Below are 19461 nucleotides of genomic sequence, written 5' to 3'. Positions count from 1 at the left end.
GGTGCCTAGCACACTGCCTGGCATATAGTAGCTTTATTTAGTATCTTACAAGCAAATTGCAGACTATGGATGTTTCAGTTACGGTTTTTATTCTTGCTAATGAAAGCTGTTCCACTTGTCCAGTTGGAATGGAAAATCATAGATGAACCTTAAAGCCCCAAGTATTTATAGGGAACTTGGACCTAGCCAGGAAAAGTAGGCAAGTTTTTCTGCTTTAATAATTATGTACCAACTCCTGGCAACTCTTTTAGTTATTTGGCATTTCCTTTGTCCACACTGACGGTTGGATTCCTGTGCAGTTTCATCCCAGAGGTGACTATACTAGAGTAGAAGATTCATAGTCCTGTGATTTTTCCTGACAATCAGTAACATTTTCCCTCATGAGGTTGCAGTCATCACCATTCCACATCACTTAACATTAGCATAATTTCAGGTGGTTTTCATATTACTGGATCATGCTCTAAGCTCTAAAATACAAGTTTTGATGCTTTGTCAGCAATACTGAACTAACCCTTATTTTATTTTATTATTTTTGGTAACCCAGCCATTTTGTGTATTTGGGGCATAATCTGATTTAGAAAGTGTTAATAAAATTAAAATTATTTTCTTTATATTAAGCAAAGTGTGTTTATTGGTCTAATTACAAAGGGTTGGAGATTCTTAGAAAGCAGATTCAATGAGATCACCAGATCACAGGCAGATGACCTGTGTTCAGATTTCAACTCTTCTCTCATTGGCAATGTGGCTTTGAGCAAGTTACTTGTTCTTCAGACCCCAGTTTACAAATTTACATAAATTAACAGTGTTATCCAAGATATTTTCTGTGGAGCACCAGCCGTAAATGATGTTTTTTGGTAAAAACAAAAACACCCCACAAACAAAACACCAAACTATCCTCAGTTAAATTTAGGAAATGACTGAAGAAGTCTATGAAAGGCTTTGTGAAATCCTACAACAAGAGAATTCTTTAATTTTCTTACTTAGCAGTGTTTGTTATTTGACTACAGGAATCCTATTTAGAATAACACCCAGTCACATTCCACAGATGGATATGCCCTGGGAAATTTCTGGACTAGAACATCTCTGAGTGTTCTGCTTGGTCTCCTTTTTCTTCCCCTTGCTTGGATATAGGATTGTGATAGATACTTCTAAATAGCTGCTTTTTTTGGAATTTAATCTGTACTGCCAGCTTTGATGCAGACAAGTATTTAAAACGATAGAAATGTAAAATCAATACATACATAAAAAATTCACATTGTATTTCAGTTTTAAGTGTATATATGTATTTATCAGCTGTGATCAGGATCAGGAAAAGACACTTAAGTATTATGTTTTGCTTTTCCATAATATTCATTTTGTGGGCGCAGATGATAACCTTGATATACTCTTGGGGATCTAACTGGGTTTATTTTAGATATTAAAATAACATTTACTTATAGTCAGTGAAGATGTGAAAAAAGAAAATAATATTCTCCCCTGGCTCTGAGAGATAATTAGATTTAGAAACAAGGGGCTAGATTTATTTTAACTAACAGGATTTTTTTGTTTTGTTTGTTTTGGAATTCTATTCTGTTTTCCTTTTAATGGATCCATAATCCACCTCTTCTTCTCTAGTTATATTCTACTCTGAAAGAAGGCAACCCACCCTGGGAGGTGACAGAAGCGGTTCTCTTTATCATGGCTGCTATAGCAAAGAGTGTTGATCCGTGAGTGTCTAATAAGTCTTTTGCTGGGAACTCTAAATATCAAAGGAAGGAAAATTACCATTTTTTTTCTTATATGGTATATATTTGGAAATTCTCTTAGAACTTCTTCTATAATGCTGCCTAGTCTTCTGACTTCCAGAGTCTATTCTAGAGTAGCATGCATTGCTGATATCCATGTTTTAACCACATTTCCTAGAGTTAAAATTGTTTTGTTTTTGATGCTAGGAAGAGAATGTTGATTTATCTTTCTAGCCGAGGCTCCCTTGTGAAAGTTGTTACAATCAAAAATTTGTTAGGCTGTTAAATTGTTGGTACTTGATTAAAAGCAGTTGAATAGGCACTAATTGGCTCTCATCTGATTCTGCGACCTTCAGTAAGTTATTCTTACAAATATTTCATTATATTGTTCTCCTTTTTGTCTGCCTTAGAGAATCATTTGCGAGTTTCAGAGAGGCAAGACATAGACACTGTTTCACCTTAAAAGAGGAGCAAAATCTAAGGGGCAGTTATTTTGCTATTGCCACTGGAAATGTTTAAGTTAATTAGAATTTGATTCCTAATTGATAAGCATAGAAATTCTATTTATGATTTTAACATGAATTCCTAAAAGCAGAATTTACTCTGTGCTCTGAGTTTATAAATTGAGGCTGATATCTATCAAGTTTTCTTGTATTGTGATCAGATACCTGCAGTTGAGCTCTCTATCCAAAGCCTTGGTTGGCATGTATTTATGAAAAGTATAGTGCTTCTTTATGAGCTGCTTTTCAGGGCTTAGTCAATGTAATCTTACATTGTTTCTAACCCAGTAAATATTCAAGGAGACAGAGTAGGTTTGTTTTTCTCTATCAAGAAGTTCTGGTCCTGAATTGTATACCACTATTTGCTCTTAAACTCGTTTTGGTATCTTTGGGAACCTTCAGTGATAGTCTGATATTAAAATCACTAATATTCTAACTGATATGTGTTGATGTGAAAAAGGATGGGTAGAGAGTCTCAAAAATTAGCTTAGTGCCCCCAGGAAACAATAAGGCATAAACGAGAGAAGATTTTACATTGTTTTTTATTTTACCACCTTTCAAGTGAACTGCCTGGTTACAGTTTTTTAGTGTATATAAAGGATTCAATAGACTTAGTTTATCAGCAGGGAGTGCTTTTGCTCTAATCCAGGACATTATTTGGATTTTAAACATCTTTCATTTCTGGATCGTATCCTACCATTTTGAGGGCATCCTCCACTCTGTAAAGAATTTCAGCCAGTATTCTTGGGGAGTGGAAAAAAGAAAAGGAAAGGGAAAAAATAAATTCATGGAGCTGTGGAGAGTATTTGGTTAATTTCCCTCATGTTCCACGTCAGGGCACCTTTACCTCTTCCTGCAGCTTGTATTCTTGTTCCTTTAGATAGTGAGCCGGCTCATCCATACTTCTCTGTTCTTAAAGTCTTCGGTATCCAGTTATAAGAAATCTTTCGGAGAATAACCAATAGCAAGTGGTCTGTGAGAATTATTCATTCATTAATTTAGCCATTCAGCAATATTTATTGAGTGCCCACTATGTGCCAGGCACTGTTCTAGGAACTGCAGATAGAGGAATAAATAAAATGGATTCTTTAAAAGAAGACATTCATCCACAGTAAATGCCTGCTTCTCCAATTTAAAGAGCCTTATTTGATAGCAGGACGTGTCTTTAGACACTTTACTGTCATTTAGAAGATTAAGGAGCAGAATGCTTCTCTTTAAACAATGATATCTTCCATTTCTGTCTTTTCGCTTTTTTCGAGGACTCAAATAAACTTTCATACCAGCTGTTAAGCACTTTTATCCAAATGGTTGTTTAGAAAAAAGCCCTTTAGCAATGATTCGTCTCATTGCAGCCTGTTAACAGGCCAGAACCTAACCTCTGAAATCAGTAACTGTGAATACTTGCCTTTTGTACTCAGGGAGAACAATCCAACACTTGTTGAGGTCCTAGAAGGAGTTGTCCGTCTTCCAGAGACTGTACATACAGCTGTGCGATACACCAGCATTGAATTGGTTGGAGAGATGAGCGAAGTGGTTGATCGAAATCCTCAGTTTCTTGGTATGTGTGAACTCACCCCTCTGTAGCTGCTGTGTCTGATTTTTCTGATTTTGTTCTTCCTCTTTTGCTCTTGTTCTTTTTCTGTTTTTATGGGTAGGCAGAATGTTTCTAGACATTGAGAGTAATGATATGAGTTATTGTTTAGTTTGACGCAACATTTATACTCTGATCAGACCTTGGAAAAAGCATCTTTGAAAGATTAGATCTCTATATAGGGAAACAGTTTGCTTCTAGAATTGAAAGTAAAGGTAGAAATCATTTCTTTTATCCCTCTCATTTTCTAGATAACAATCCAAAGAGACTATCCAGGGTAGTATATATTAAGCCCCCTTGATGTTCAAGAGTGATATATTCTGAGAATTTTAAGAACCCCCAACCAAACTTGTGAATATCATTAATTATATCATTAAGTTTGATATATTTCCTATACTTATCTTAATCACCACCTTTTTGGGTTTTTAAAATTCCAGTATAGTTAACATAGTAGTAGTGTTACATTAGTTTCAGGTGTACAATACAGTGATTCAATAATTCTATGCATTACTTAGTGCTTATCAAGATAAGTATACTCTTAATCCCCATCAGCAATTTCACCCATCTCCTCCACCCACCCCACTTCTGGTAACCATCAGTTTGTTCTTTATAGTTAAGAGTCTGTTTTTTGGTTTGTCTCTTTATTCCTGTTTTGTTTCTTAAATTGTACATGAGTGAAATCATGCAGTATTTCTCCTTCTCTGGCTTATTTCACTTAGCATTATACTCCCTGGATCTATCCATGTTGCTGTAAATGGCAAGATTTTATTTCATTTTTTTTTTTTTGGCTGAGTAATATTCCATTGTATGTATATGTATACACCCCCCCCCCACACACACACACACATCTGCTTTATCCATTCATCTACCGATGGACACTTGGGATATCTCTATAATTTGGCTCTTTTAAATAATGCTGCATTAAACATAGGAGGGTGCATATATCTTTTTGAATTAGTGTTTTCGTATTCTTTGAGTAAATACTCAGTAGTGGAATTAGTGGATTATATATTTATTACCAGTTTTCAGCTTGATTTTGTTTTACATATCTTTTTTTTGTTTGAAACTCTTGCTTAAAAAATGATGTATGTTTGGGGCGCCTGGGTGGGTCATTTGGTTAAGCAGCTGACTTCCGCTCAGGTCATATCTCACAGCTTGTGAGTTCAGGCCCCGCATCTCTGCTGTCAGCACAGAGCCCGCTTTGGATCCTCTGTCTCAGCTGCTCTCTGCCCCTCCCCTGCTTGTGCTCACTCTCAAAAATAAGCAAACATTAAAAAAAAAAAAGTGATGTATATTTCTTTTTTTCTTGTTTCTGTATACAGAGCCTAGATATCCTCACATTATAGCTGAGATACTTTGAACATACCATTTAAAAATCTTTTCAAAATACCTGTTTCCTAGATTTCTTCACTTCCATTATTTGGCTTTCTTTTCTGAATGATTTTTCCACAGGAAACAGTAGGTTTGTTTTTTTTGTTTGTTTAAGAGTTATCATTCAGGGGTTCCTGAGTGGCTCAGTTGGTTAAGCAGCCACCTTCATTTGGCTCAGGTCATGATCTCGCAGTTCGTGGGTTTAAGCCCCTCGTAGGTCGCTGTGCTGACATTGGGGCCTTGAGCCTGCTCTGGGTTCTGTCTCCTTTCTCTGCCTCTCCCCTGTTCACACTCTCTCTCTCAAAAATAAACATTATAAATTAAAAAAAAAAAAAAGCTTTATCATTCAGTACCACTTTGCAGTGTTGGATTCAAATGTGTGCTTCAGCAGTAAGACAAATCCTGAAGCAGTTTGACAATAAGACAGATGTTCATACTTTGCAATAGTCAAAACAATAAATATTCCATTTGAGAATCACAGAAGTCTATAATATGGTTTGCCTGTACTAGGTTCTACATTTTACTTCTTCTCATTTTTAGGCTTAAAAAGCCTTCTTTAAAAAAAAATTTTTTTTAGTGTTTATTTTTGAGAGAGAGAGAGACAAAGACAGAGACAACATGAGCAGGGGAGGGGCAGAGAAGGAGGGAGACACAGAATCCGAAGCAGGCTCCAGGCTCTAAGCTGTCAACACAGAGCCTGATGTGGGGCTAGAACTCCCGAACTGTGAGATCATGACCTGAGCCAAAGTTGGATGCTTAACCAACTGAGCCACCCAGGTGCCCCAAAAAGGCTTCTTCTGTGGAGAGGGCCAGGGTTTCATCCTGGTTGGTACTTTATATTGGTTATTAGACTGGAAATGGAAATAACTTTTTAGTGCGCTTGAAGACATTATTTATTCCTTTTATGGTTTGGTGTGAGGTTATTCTAAAGTACTCATGAAGTACTCTTTAATCATACGTGATTTTTCCATAGAAAATCACTCTGATTTTTATAAAGTAAGGTAAAAGATAAGTAAAATTTGTTTTATAGAAATTCATTTTCATAATCAGTTTCTTTGGTATACTTCCATTATTTAAAAGATAAAACATAATTTTCCAGAAGCACTAAAGCACCATTTGCATGTTTTTAAGGCCTTTTGTAACTATAAAGAAGCAAGTATAAAAGTGTCCACTTTAGATAACTGCCATTGTCCTAATTAATGTAGGCTGTTTTTACATAATGACTTATCTCTGAGTATAAATAATGGTAGCTCTCTGAACTTTATATTCTTTCTTACATTACCTTATTCTTAATACTTGGATGATGATATCCACTAGTGGTTTTCATACTGTTTTGTGTGAAGGCTTAGCCATGAAGAAAGAAATAGAAGGTGAATAGAGAGGACCCAGGGCTTCCTGACACTAAGTCAGCAAAATCAAGCTCCATTTGTGTGTGTGTGTGTTTTAATGTTTATTTATCTATTTTGAGAGAGCGAGAGCACACAAGAGAGAGAGGGCCAGAGTGGTGGGGAAGAGAGCAAGAGAATCCCAAGCAGGACCTGCACTGTCAGCCCAGAGCCTGATGCAGGGCTTGAACCCATGAACCATGAGATCATGACCCAAGCGTAAATCAAGAGTCAGAGGCTTTAACTGACTGAGCCACCCAGGCATCCCCACATTTCATTTTTTAAAATGGTTCTTTTGTGGGGCATCTGAGTGGCTCAGTTGGTTAGGCATCCTCCTTTGACTCGGGTCATGATCTCGCATTCATGAGGTTAAGCCCCGCGTGGGGCTCTGCACTGATAGCTCAAGGAGCCTGGATTCTTCTTCAGATTCTCTGTCTCCCTCTCTTTGCTGCTCCCTCGCTCACACTGTGTCTGTCCCTCTTCCCCTCCTTCTCCCTCTCCCTCAAAAGCAAACATTAAAGTTTTTTTTAATGGTTCTTTTGCTTTTTAAAAAAACGGAGGGGGGATATAAACCTCTGTTCTAAGAAACTAGAAGTTTTCGTTGAGTTTCACATACCTAATGTTTACTTTGTGGCTTCTCTCCTTAGACCCTGTTTTGGGCTATTTGATGAAGGGCTTGTGTGAAAAGCCTCTGGCTTCTGCTGCAGCCAAAGCCATTCATAACATTTGCTCTGTCTGCCGAGACCACATGGCTCAGCACTTTAATGGACTCCTGGAGATTGCCCGTTCCCTTGATTCCTTCATGTTGTCTCCGGAAGCTGCTGTGGGCTTGCTAAAAGGTATTTACTTCAGATGTTAACCAGTAACATCTCTAAGCCGCTTCTGGGGGTTATCTTACATTAATCACATCCCAGTTTTTCAGTTGCAACATACTTACTGATGGAGAAGGTGACCTTTCCACTCAGGGGAGGGTGTTGATTATATACACATGCGCTCTTCTCTTAGAATGTTTTAAAGCTATATAACTAATTAAAACTGCTTACAGTGTGTAGAGCACAGACCTAGATTTTGGGCAGAGACAACACATTCCAACTAAACATAGTTCGTTTTTGAGTTGAGGGGAGAATAAAAAGGGAGACCAAATGGCATTGCCATACCAAAGAGGTAGGTGGAAATTTAAAGGTAGTGTGTGTGGATCAGTCCTGTAGTAGAAACTTGGTCTTTTAGCAGTATGATCCAGTATGGATCAGCTTTACACTCAGTGACAGCCTATCTGGAGGCAAGCAGCCAAAGTGGTGATAAAGTTGAGTAAGAAGAACCGGAGATATTAAAGGCTAGGAACACCGACAGAAGAGACTTTAAGCATGATGGCTATTTTTAAATATTTGAAAGATTACCTTATAAAAGAGGGGACAAATTTATTTTATGAGTAGTAGTCAGTTGTTGATATTTACTGGCTCTTAGAAAGAAAATGCTTTCTAACTAAACTCTAAAAGCAGATTGGGGTGCCCTGTGAGGTAATAAAATCCTTACAGCTGGTAGTTAGAGGGGATTGAGGATATATCAAATAAAGGATTGGGTAACATAACCTGTGCAGCATCATTTAAGCTTCTGTGAGTAGCAAACAAGTTAGTCTTGGCTAGATTGGATGACTTGTGTGTGAACTAACTGTTCGTTCTTATATCTGACGAAGTTCCTTCTGGTGTATTTGCATTTTCCAAGACATTTTCTTTTTGTAGCATGGGTTTTTGTCGTTTCCCTTCATAGCATAGATAATAAGGCATTAAACCGGAGTCAAATATTCTTATTTCTTATGACCTACTGCTAGTGGTTATTGTTGCCGTCTTGTAATTTTCTAGTGAAATTGAACCTTGATGCCGAAGTGATGTCTAACTGTAGTAGGATGTGGCATCTCAGTTATCTTTATCTTTATCTTCTAGATAAAGAAAACTTTGTAGTAACATTCTTTTCTGTAGGAATGAATTGAAAGGAAAAGTCATATTTAAGTTAGATTCTCCCCCTTTCAGTTTTAAGTAAGTCTAACTCATTTATGGCTTATAGACTACCGGAAGAAATCATTTAGTTTTTTAATTCACATTTGAAGACGTATGGATTGATTACTGTTCTTTTTTGTTGTTGTTTGTTTGTTCTGTTCTGTGGCTGTTCTGTTGAATGAAATTTTGGGAGATGAGAAAAATCATAGTCAAGGGATTTTCTTTTCTTTTCTTTTTTTTTTTTTTTTTTTTTAATACCTTGAGAGAACCTAGGCTAATATGTAATCATTTGGGTTTGGGGGATATGCTTAAGCATTTGGTGGGGAGTATGACAAGAGAAAGGCTGAGTGAGAAGGGTCTGGGCCTTCTATTCTAATTTAACCTAGCTACTTTTTTTTTTAACCTATTTTATTGGAATTTCAAGTTAAGATTTTATTTAGTAAAAGAAGTGGTTTTTCAATGATTTGAAAAATGAAAGAAAGGCACACTTAACTTACTCTTCGGTTCAAAGCACTAATTTTACAGATAAAGAAACTAGGCCCAGAGATAATACCTCACCTAGCTCATAGATTCTGTTAGGTATAATTAGAATCAGATCTCTAATTTCAGCCCTTTTTACCAAAAAAAAAAAAAAAAAAAAAAAAAAATTATGTCTTGTCCATACTTGTAAAAAAATAAATAAATAAAGGCTCTCCTTTACCTCCTAAATCAGAATCTCTGGGAAGTTTGAGAACCATTGTACCATGCTGTATAAAAATAGCTTTGGCATTGTTTTGTTTCTTTTTTTTTTTTAATTTTTTTTTAATGTTTATTTCTGAGAGACAGAGCATGAGCGGGGGAGGGGCAGAGAGAGAGGGAGATACAGAATCAGAAGTAGGCTCCAGGCTCTGAGCTTCAGCACAGACCGGACGCGAGGCTCGAACTTACGAGCTTCGAGATCATGACCTGAGCCGAAGTCGGACGCTCAACCGACTGAGCCACCCAGGTGTCCCTGGCATTGGTTTTGTAAAGGAGGTTTTTAAAGTATATGAAGAATTGGAAGAGGAGATGTATTTAAACGTCTTTAAATCCATAGGCTACTGAGGAGAAATAATATTAACTTCAGTTGTAAATGTTAGTGTGAAAGTCACTTAGTCGTCTAAGCTAAATAAAGAAAAATCAGCCCTAAATAACAAAATACTGTACCTGAAAAAAAGTGATGATCTTTTTAAAAGAATGAAACCAGCCAGCCTCTTCTGTTAGCCAATGATGTAGACCAGTGAGTTACCTCAATTTCAGCTTTTATTTTATTTGTATTTTTCTTTGTCTTGCAGGGACAGCGCTTGTTCTAGCCAGATTACCTTTGGATAAGATTACTGAATGCCTTAGTGAACTTTGTTCTGTTCAGGTTATGGCATTGAAAAAGGTGAGCCCAATTAAATGAGGGGTTTTATACCTATATATCATGATTACATGTTAGAAAGGAAAAGACAAAATTATATATTTACAGGTATTCTTCTGTCTACCTAGATAAGTCGAGAGCAATGAACTAAAACATTCTTAAAATTAGTAAATCTATCAAAGGAGCTGCATAAATGGTATAAGTATTCTAAAGTCAGTAGATTTCCACTATCAGTAGTACCATTTAGAAGATACAACAGGGAAAACACCAAGTTAGCAACCAAAACCGTAACCTACAATGTTCCGTTAAAGAATATCATAAAGATGTCTGCTCTTATCAAGTTACATTTCTATTTACAGCAAAATAATAGGAGAACTTGACATAGTGATTCTAACGTTTATCTCTAATAATATGCTGGTAGAAGTATTTAAGAAATTTTGGGAAAGAAGAATAAGAAGCAACTTGCCTTATCTCTTAATATATGTTATGAAGCCATAATGATTTAAAAGTTATAATAGAAAGTGAAATTAAAATAGATTAATGTCATATATAAACTATAGTATATATAATATCTTAATGGTTATAAAAGTTTGCACCATTTGAGTAACTATCAGGAATCTCTTACAGGGAAATAAGCAGAGATTGAGAAAGAGGTTAATGTCTAAAGGTGTATGTTACAGTGTTTGCTGTAGGTTTGTATGTGTTACAACAGAGTGTTAATGTCTTTCTGTCTCTTCAGCTGTTGTCTCAGGAGCCCAGCAATGGCATATCCTCAGATCCCACTGTGTTCTTAGATCGCCTTGCAGTAATATTTAGGTAAGAAGGGAGACTGGATGCCTGCCTTAGGTTAAAAGCTCAGATAAGATGATTATGTACTGAAGAAAGCAAGTGTTTTTTTCCTAAACTAATAGGTACATCTGACAGTCTTCTGTTAGAGGACCGATAAGCCCATTACCTGAAACTTTGGTGCAAAGATAAATTCTAAGAATTAGTTTTTGGTAGACCTCTGTCAAAAGACCTTTAAAATGTAATTAGATCAGTCATTATCCAACTTTAACATGCATCACAGTCACCTTCAGGGCTCAGCTTATCAAAACAGATTGCTGGGTCCCATCTCCAGAGTGTCTGGTTCAGTTGGATTTGGGGTAGGACCCAAGAATTTACAGCTGTTGCTGCTGCTTGCTATTTGTAGGACCACGCTTTCAGAACTATTGCTGTAAATTGTAGGGGTGCAAAAAATATTGATCAGGTGAAATTAATCCTTCTTTGAAGTCAAGAGGAGCCTAATGATTAAAAAGGCATTTGAGTAACAGTGTTCAAAGAGTGATCCTTATTGAGTTACATAATTTGTGAGACCCACAGATACAATTGGAATATGAGAGTACTTGTGTAAAAAGCCTATGTGGAGTAAGTGAAAACTGAGGTGTTTTAGCTTTTTCTTGTCAGCTGGTGTTTTTATTTTAATTTGGTACAGTGCTTTTCTTGTATAATTATGATGGCCCTGTTAACATGACATTCTGAAAGCCTATTAACAATAGTCCTTACTTCATAATAAGTGGAAGAAAATCTGCAATAGATGGAAATCCCCCAATTTAAAGAAAATGAGATTGTTGTTAAGTTGCTGTTGAGCTCATTTAAATTAAAGAATTTCCTTTGAAGAGGTTGGTAATCATACAGGGTTTTTTGTTTTTGCTTTTTCCCTGCTTTCTTTCTAATTAGTGGATTCTAGAACTAGGCAAATAATTGGATTTGACATATTGTGGGTGGGCTCATATTCTATGTCATTGGGTTCAGACTAGAACCATGAGAAACGTCTTTGGTAAATTAGAATTCCTAAAGCTTTTGCCTTTTAATGCTGGGAATGGAGCAGTACTTGGTTTCTCATAGTGGATTTAGATAGTCTGTGGGTTTTTTGTTTTGTTTTTTGTTTTTTAAGTTTTATTATTTTGAGAGAGACAGAGACAGTATGAGTGGGGAAGTGGGGAGAGAGAGAGAGAGGGAGAGAGAGAATCCCAAGCAGGCTCCATGCTGCCAGTGCAAGCCCACTGTGGGGCTCGAACCTATGAAACCGTGAGATCATGACCTGAGCTGAAACCAAGAGTCAGACAGACGCTTAACCCACTGACCCACCCAGGCCCCTGTAGACAGTCTGGTTTTTAATTAATACTTTTAATTAATTTGGAAGAGCCTATATATTCTGATTTTTAAAGGGAAAAAATGGAAAATATAATTGTAGTGCCCCACAACCCGTTTAAGCTAGAGTTGGATTGAGTTTGCATATTCTAATGGAAGTAACTTAAACGTGGCAAAGGAAGGGGAGGAGGTTGGTTTGAACTCTGTGCTCATGTTTGAATGGAGTAGAAAGGAAAGGTATTGAGCCATACATAATTTAATTATTTGGCATTCTTTTTATGGTGACAATATGACTAAGTAAGCTAGCGGGCTTTGGGGCTGTGGAATTTCAGTTACATTGCTCTTTAACTATTTTGGTTTGTTACCTTTCCCCAGACACACCAATCCTATTGTGGAAAATGGACAAACTCATCCGTGCCAAAAAGTCATACAGGAGGTAAGTGCTTAACAGATGCTTGTGGAACAAGGCTTTCTTCTTTTTTCTTTACAAGGCTGTGGGTAACTAAATTGAGACGGTACTGTCTTCTGGGTTCATAGGAAGATCCAATTTGTTGATACAGTTTAAATTTCAATCAACAGAAGAATAGAACTATTCAAATATTTTTTACTTTAGATTTGATAAGAAAACAGACTGTGGGGTAATGAACTGAAAACCCAAAGAAGTAGAGAGAGATTACGTGAATCTTAGAGTTGCTAGGAGGCCTGATTAATACTAGCAGAAATTTTTTTGACAAAGCCATTTCTTCCTCATGGCTTCTGTTTCCCCAATATAAATGCACTTCTTTTTTCACTGAGGGTGATATGAGGATCAAAAGGCATGTTTTGAGAAGTGCTATTCAGGCTTCGTGGGGGGAAACACCAAGTATCCTTAAATATTCACCAGTATCATATAATGCTATTTCATTAGCTCCAGTCCTTCTGTTCAAAATATTCTAAGTTGGAACTATAATCTTTAAACATCTCTTTCTCTATAGCTCATACTAATCCTTTTCATCCTAAATCAGAAAGTCCAAAGTTCAGGAAAATATATCTTTATCTTTTAGTGAAGTTAGACATGCTCCTCTTCCTGTTCTAAAGAGTCTCTGTGCTTCTCTCAAGAAGTGGTTGTGTTTTGGTGATGGATACTGTATTGAACTTTTTCTGTAAAGAAAGATTTTTCCAAATTATTTGAAAACCAAATCAGATGTTATCAACTTGGGAGCATTTTTTTCAGCTCTTAGTTCATTGTTTTCTTTCTTGTGCTCTTTGACTCAGATATGGCCAGTTTTATCTGAGACTCTAAATAAACACCGGGCTGACAATCGGATTGTAGAGCGTTGTTGCAGGTGCCTCCGCTTTGCTGTTCGCTGTGTAGGCAAAGGATCTGCAGCCCTACTGCAGCCGCTAGTTACACAGGTAAATTCTCTCGAAGCTGGAAAGTATAACGTGTACAGGATTTGACATAGGAGTCTTTAGAACAAAAACTCTGCTGATGAAATGAAACACTTTTGTACATATTAAATACAAACTCAGAAATATTTGAAAGCGGTAAGTAGTGCCCATGGTAAGTATGGTGCCTCTGAGGGAAGCAGCCTGTAATCTATTCTGTGTAGTGATAGTTTAAATAGTAACACGTTTCCGTGTGAAATTAGGAAAAGAGAATGACTTTTTTAAAAAATTTTTTAATGTTTATTTTTGAGAGAGAAGAGAGAGCACGCATGAGTGGAGGAGGGGCAGAGAGAGAGACACACACACAGGATCTGAAGCAGGCTCCAGACTCTGAGCTGACAGCACAGAGCCCGATGCGGGACTCGAGTCCACTAACTGCGAGGTCGTGATCTGAGCCAAAGTCGGATGCTTAATGGACTGAGCCACCCAGGCGCCCCAGGAAAAGAGAATGACTTTAATGCTCAGCTCTTCTATAGCAGTGCTAGGCATTTTTATACTAAATTTTTTTTTTTTTCTAAGAGAGCACAGGCTGGGGAGGGTCAGAGAGAGAGGGAGGCACACAACCCAAAGCAGGCTCCAGGCTCTGAGCTGTCAGCACAGAGCCCAATGCAGGGCTCGAACTCACAAACCACAAGATCATGACCTGAGCTGAAGTCAGACGCTTAACTGACTGAGCCGCCCAGGCACCCCACTAATTTTCTTTTTAAAAATGGGTCCTGTTGGGGCACCTGGGTGGCTCAGTTGGTTGTGCATCTGACTCTTGGTTTTGTCTCAGATCATGATCCCGGGGTCAAGCCCCACTTTGGGCTCTGCGCTGAGCATGGAGTCTGCTTAAGATTCTCTCTCTCCCTCTGCCCCTCTCCCCGACTCGTGCTCTCTCATGCGCGCGCGCTCTCAAAGGAAAATATGTGTCCTGTCAAAATTTGCTGTCTCTTGGCCCAAAGAGATTTTTTTTTAATCTGAACCACAGTTGGTCACATAAGTCTGTTATTTGTCAAGAAATAAGTTTGACTCTTATTTTTTTAATGTTTGTTCATTCGTTTGTTTTGGGGGGGGGTGCAGAGAGATAGAGGGAGAGCGAGAATCCCAAGCAGACTCCACGCTTCAGCATAGAGCCCAACATGGGGTTTGATCCCACAAACCACGAGATCATGATTTGAGTCAAAATCCGGAGTCACATACTTAACTGACTGAGCCACCCATATGCCCCAAGTTTGACTCTTTTAATCACCAAGATTGATAGGTAATTGCAATGGTGTGACTCACTGTATGAGGTTCTCCAAGATCATATTCACATCAAGAACTACTCTGTATGAGATACCTATAGCTAGTGACTTAGATCACTAAGTAATTTGTGTTGATGTTAACCTTACAACAGAGCCGGGACTGGATTGAGGCAAGTGAGGTGCCATGGGTACAAAATTAAAAGAGGCAAGGCAGAGTGTCCACCTTGCATTTGCAGTAAGTGCCTATCAGTTGACATAGGCATAACCCTGCCTCCTTTATGTTGCAGATTTGAGTAAAGTTTACATTTACTATATCCTGATGATGCCATATGTTTGCACTGCATATGTTTCCACCTTTGGTTAAGTGTCCCCTTTAGTGTAATACATTCTGGGTCAAAGAGAACTTGATTTAATGGCCCTTTGCTGTTAGAGGATACCCTCGTGACTTGGATTTTTTTTTTTTTTAATTCCTGCTAATTAAGTATGTGACCAGCCTAATAGAGGAGCACCTTGTATAGGAAGTATGTTCTAAAGTCAGTACATGTGGGGGAAAGAAAGTATTTTTTTAAATCCAAAATTCACAGGGTAGCAAACTAGAACCAGTGGGCCTGCTACGTATTTTTATAAATACAGTTTTACAAAGAAGAGGTAACCATGCTTATTCATTTATTCTCTATTGGCCAGTTTTGTGCTACTATGGCGCAGTTGCGTAGACAGACTTGTAAGGCCAGCAAAGTCTAAAATTTTTACTATCTGGCCCTTGAAGAAAAAGTTTGTCAGCAACTGACGTAAATCATTCATTAAGCAGTAGAGCATACAGTTGAGTACCCAGTACCAAACAGATTCATAGCTCCCATCACCTGCCCATTCCATTCCATGGTACATGCTAGTAAGAGTCAGTTACTTTGTCTTTCAGCCCCCACCCCATTCATTGAGTTGAATTTATATAATAAAATCAATATGTGTGTTGTGATGGCATTTTAAACATATGAATGTACAGATGCCTCTTAATTTTTGGAGGAGAGTAGGGTACAAATCCTAAACAAATCATTTAATTTAAATATGTATATTGTATTAACATTTTTATTTTCTTGAGATCCAGGTATCTTGGTTGGGAATACTGTTTTACTTTAAATAGAGGGGTTTAGGAGAAACTCAAAATTTAAACAGTGCCTTTAGAGTCTCCTTCAGGATGTTTGGTATTTTTAGCCCTGCTATGGCTATGTGTGCCTTTTTTTTTTTTTTTCTTAAGAGTTCATCTTTTAGGCAAAAGGAACAACCTTTAGGTGTTGGGATTTATGCTACGGGTTTGCAAATAGCTTGGATGATAACATCCTAATGGCTTCCAGCTTGATGTATTATACAACCCTCTTACAACATTGTTTTGGGAAGATAAAAGGTAAAAGGCTTGATAGGACTCTAAAGAGAGTACTTGAAAATTATTGAAGAATTGAGCCTTGTGTTTTAGGAAATGTTGCCAACAAGCTTTATTTACTATATTGTCTTAAAGAGAAGACACCACTCTGTGTCTGAGTGTCTTCCTCCAGACACTTTCCTAAGTTGATACTTTTTTTGGTGTATAAGAATTGGATTAACTGGTTTCTCCGTTGGCAGATGGTGAATGTGTACCACGTACATCAGCATTCTTGTTTCCTGTACCTTGGCAGTATCCTTGTGGATGAATACGGCATGGAAGAGGGCTGTCGGCAGGGACTACTAGACATGCTCCAGGTCTGTTTTCCCTGGGCAGTATCTTGGAGCGTCTGTAGGCTTAGCAGTGTGTTCTTCACCATCTCTTGAATTCTCTTGCTTCTCTATGTCTCTTCTCCAATCATGTTGATTTCCTAATAACAGGAAGGTAGAAACTTTTTTTTTTTTTTAATGTTTATTTTTGAGAGAGGGAGGGGCAGAGAGAGAGAGGGAGGGAGACCCAGAATCCAAAGAAGGCTTCAGGCTCTGAGCTGTCAGCACAGAGCCCTTCTTGGGGCTTGAACTCCCTAGCTGTGAGATCATGACCTGAGCCGAAGTCAGACGCTTAGCCAGTTGAGCCACCCAGGTGCCCTGGGAGGTAGAAACTTTCTAGTTGTTCTCTGGACAGACATGGCTTAGGAGAATGAGAGAAGAGATTGACCATATGAATGTAAAGATCATTACAGCTATTACGGCCTAACTTATTTATACTCTCTAGAGATACGGTCTTTTGAGAGGTAGAGAAAGGAACAAATGGATGTAAAACAAAGGATCTCTAAGCTCAAGCATAATTCTGTTTTTGATTTCTTGCCTGGAAAAATCAGTGAACTAGCTCACTTAGCAGGGATGGTTTTAGAGTAAATAGTAAGCATTGGAAAAGGCTCCTAATATATTGGTTTTTTTCCCCTTCTCATCATAGGGAAGAAAATATATAAGGGAGTTAAATTATGATGCTCTTTTTCCCAAGATGTCTTTCCTTTAAACTGACATTTCATTGTTATTATTATTATTATTAAAATTTATAAAAATCTCCTTAGTGGACTAGACCACGTCTAATACATAAGCAGTCTTTACTTTGAGAAAATTCTAAAATTTTGAGAGGACATCTATCCAGTTTCATCAACTAAAATCTATACCCTTAACCCTTTCTGAAATGTGGACTTCACATATAAAAACTGTATCAACTGAGAAAGATTTCTGTCTTCCTTTTCTTGAACTGATTTTCATCCGTCTTTTTCTTTTCCTATCCGTTCTTCCTCCCTTTGTTCCTTTTGTGTATATTGTGATATTTAACAAGTCTGAATGCTGTTGCATTTATATACACATGTTTATTCTAAAATCACTGTTCTCTTTTAGGCACTGTGCATCCCCACCTTTCAGCTGCTAGAACAGCAGAATGGGCTCCAGAATCACCCTGACACCGTGGATGACCTGTTCAGGCTGGCCACCAGGTCAGTCCTTCTGAAGAGCAACCCTTTCTTTTATTGCTCATCCCCATCACTGCTTCGTCTTGTTACATAACACTTGACTGTTTGCTTCTCTATAAAATGAGGTCAGTGGAGTAGAGGTAGGTTAGTGATTCGTAGCCCAAAGTTAAGTTGTGAGCTGGAATATCCCTGTAAGTGAGGAAGAGGAGCTGGATGGGAGCAGGAGAAAGCAGCTGGGTTTCTGTCACAAAGGAGGGAACATGCACAAGACAATAAAACCGGCTTTGTAAAAACATTTGAATAGAAAATCTCCAGAATCCCCTGTGGTTTTAACTTTTTATGATGCTGTGATATCATGCTTCACTTCACATTTTCCTTGAGGAAGCTTGGCATCCTTTAGATATCATATCTCAGAGTGAAAAAATTTTTAGGATTTTAAGGTGCCTTAGAAGTTCACTTTGCAGTTCTTGCCCCCAGCCTTCCACCCCCATTATTGCTTAAATTCCTTTTACCGATAACACTGATGATATTATTCCCAACACTGAAGGAATATTATTACTTCTTTAGTCCCTGGACAAAAGAATTGAAAACAAATCAGTTAGTGAACATAAAAGCATTTTTTAATTAATTTTTTTGAGTTTGTTTATTTACTTTGAGAGAGACCGAGGGAGAATCCCAAGCAGGCTCCACAGAGTCAGCACAGAGCCTGACTTGGGACTTGAACTCACAAAACTGTGAGATCATGACCTGAGCTGAAATCAAGAGTCAGATGCTGAACCAACTGAGCCACCCAGGCATTCTGAACATAAAATCATTTAAAAATTATTCAAAATAAATTGTTATATATAATTATACAAGTAATGTATGTTTTATCATTTATAAATGCAAAGTAGTATCGACTCTTTCATCTCAGGATTAAATATCAAACACTTTTTTGGTTAGTTTTTGGACAAGTTAGAAACACCTTTGTTGATATGAGAGAACTGTTGGGTGAGCTCTCCAGTCTCTGTTTTCCCAGTGTGTCTTCCTTGAAAAACTAATCCCCAGAGATGCTCTTTACACAAATGCTTACCTGGTGAAATAAATTTAGAATATATAGTATCTTTTTCATGGAGATTCTCCATGTATGTTAAAGGATCTGAAAAGTCTTATGGGAAATTGAGTGGAAAGTTTAGGGAGTTCCTATGTACCCACTGCACCTCTCCACCACGCCCCCAACCTCCACAGTTTTCCTCACTGTCAGCATCCCCACTAGTGTGGTCTGTTTGTTGGAATTGATGAATCCTGTATTGGCACATCATTATCACCCAAAGTCCGTAATTTACTTTAGGATTCATTCTTGGTGGTGTACCTTGTATGGGTTTGGACAAATGTATAATGGCATGTATCCACCATTATAATATCACATGGAATAGTTTAATACCCTCATTCCCGGTGCTCCACCTGTTCAGCCCTCCCTCACCCTGTACCCCAGCAACCACTGACCTTTTTTACTGTCTCTATCTATAATTTTGCCATTTAGTCTGGCTGCTTTTAGAGTCTAATCCTGTCATTTATACCTAGCCTGTCTTTCCAACCCAGGTTTATTCAGCGTAGTCCTGTTACCTTGCTGAGGAGCCAAGTGGTCATCCCTATCTTGCAGTGGGCCATTGCCTCTACTACCCTAGACCACCGGGATGCCAATTGTAGTGTCATGAGGTTCCTACGAGACCTCATCCATACAGGGGTTGCCAATGATGTAAGTATAAACATTGTACCTTTCTACTTTGCAGCTCATCATCTTTTCATAGCTCTTCCTTATTTCTTAGAGAATTTCCAGATTCTCCTTTTT

General features: G+C 37.8%; 1 protein-coding gene across 4 annotated transcripts in view; it reads left to right on the top strand.

Moving 5' to 3' along the window:
* TNPO3 (transportin 3) overlaps positions 1-19461 on the top strand; it is a 78620-nt gene that overhangs the window by 45307 nt on the left and 13852 nt on the right. For all 4 annotated transcript variants that reach the window (XM_023250549.2, XM_023250550.2, XM_045052736.1 and 1 more), the window contains 10 exons: positions 1615-1706; positions 3643-3782; positions 7219-7410; positions 9879-9970; positions 10686-10762; positions 12455-12515; positions 13334-13474; positions 16348-16464; positions 17560-17654; positions 19212-19368. In XM_023250549.2, coding sequence (XP_023106317.1) covers positions 1615-1706; positions 3643-3782; positions 7219-7410; positions 9879-9970; positions 10686-10762; positions 12455-12515; positions 13334-13474; positions 16348-16464; positions 17560-17654; positions 19212-19368 — 1164 coding nt within the window. The remainder of the gene's footprint in view (positions 1-1614; positions 1707-3642; positions 3783-7218; positions 7411-9878; positions 9971-10685; positions 10763-12454; positions 12516-13333; positions 13475-16347; positions 16465-17559; positions 17655-19211; positions 19369-19461) is intronic.

This window comes from Felis catus, chromosome A2 (genome assembly GCF_018350175.1).
Source record: "Felis catus isolate Fca126 chromosome A2, F.catus_Fca126_mat1.0, whole genome shotgun sequence".
NCBI lineage: Eukaryota > Metazoa > Chordata > Mammalia > Carnivora > Felidae > Felis > Felis catus.
This window is presented reverse-complemented; position numbering and strand designations above follow the sequence as displayed.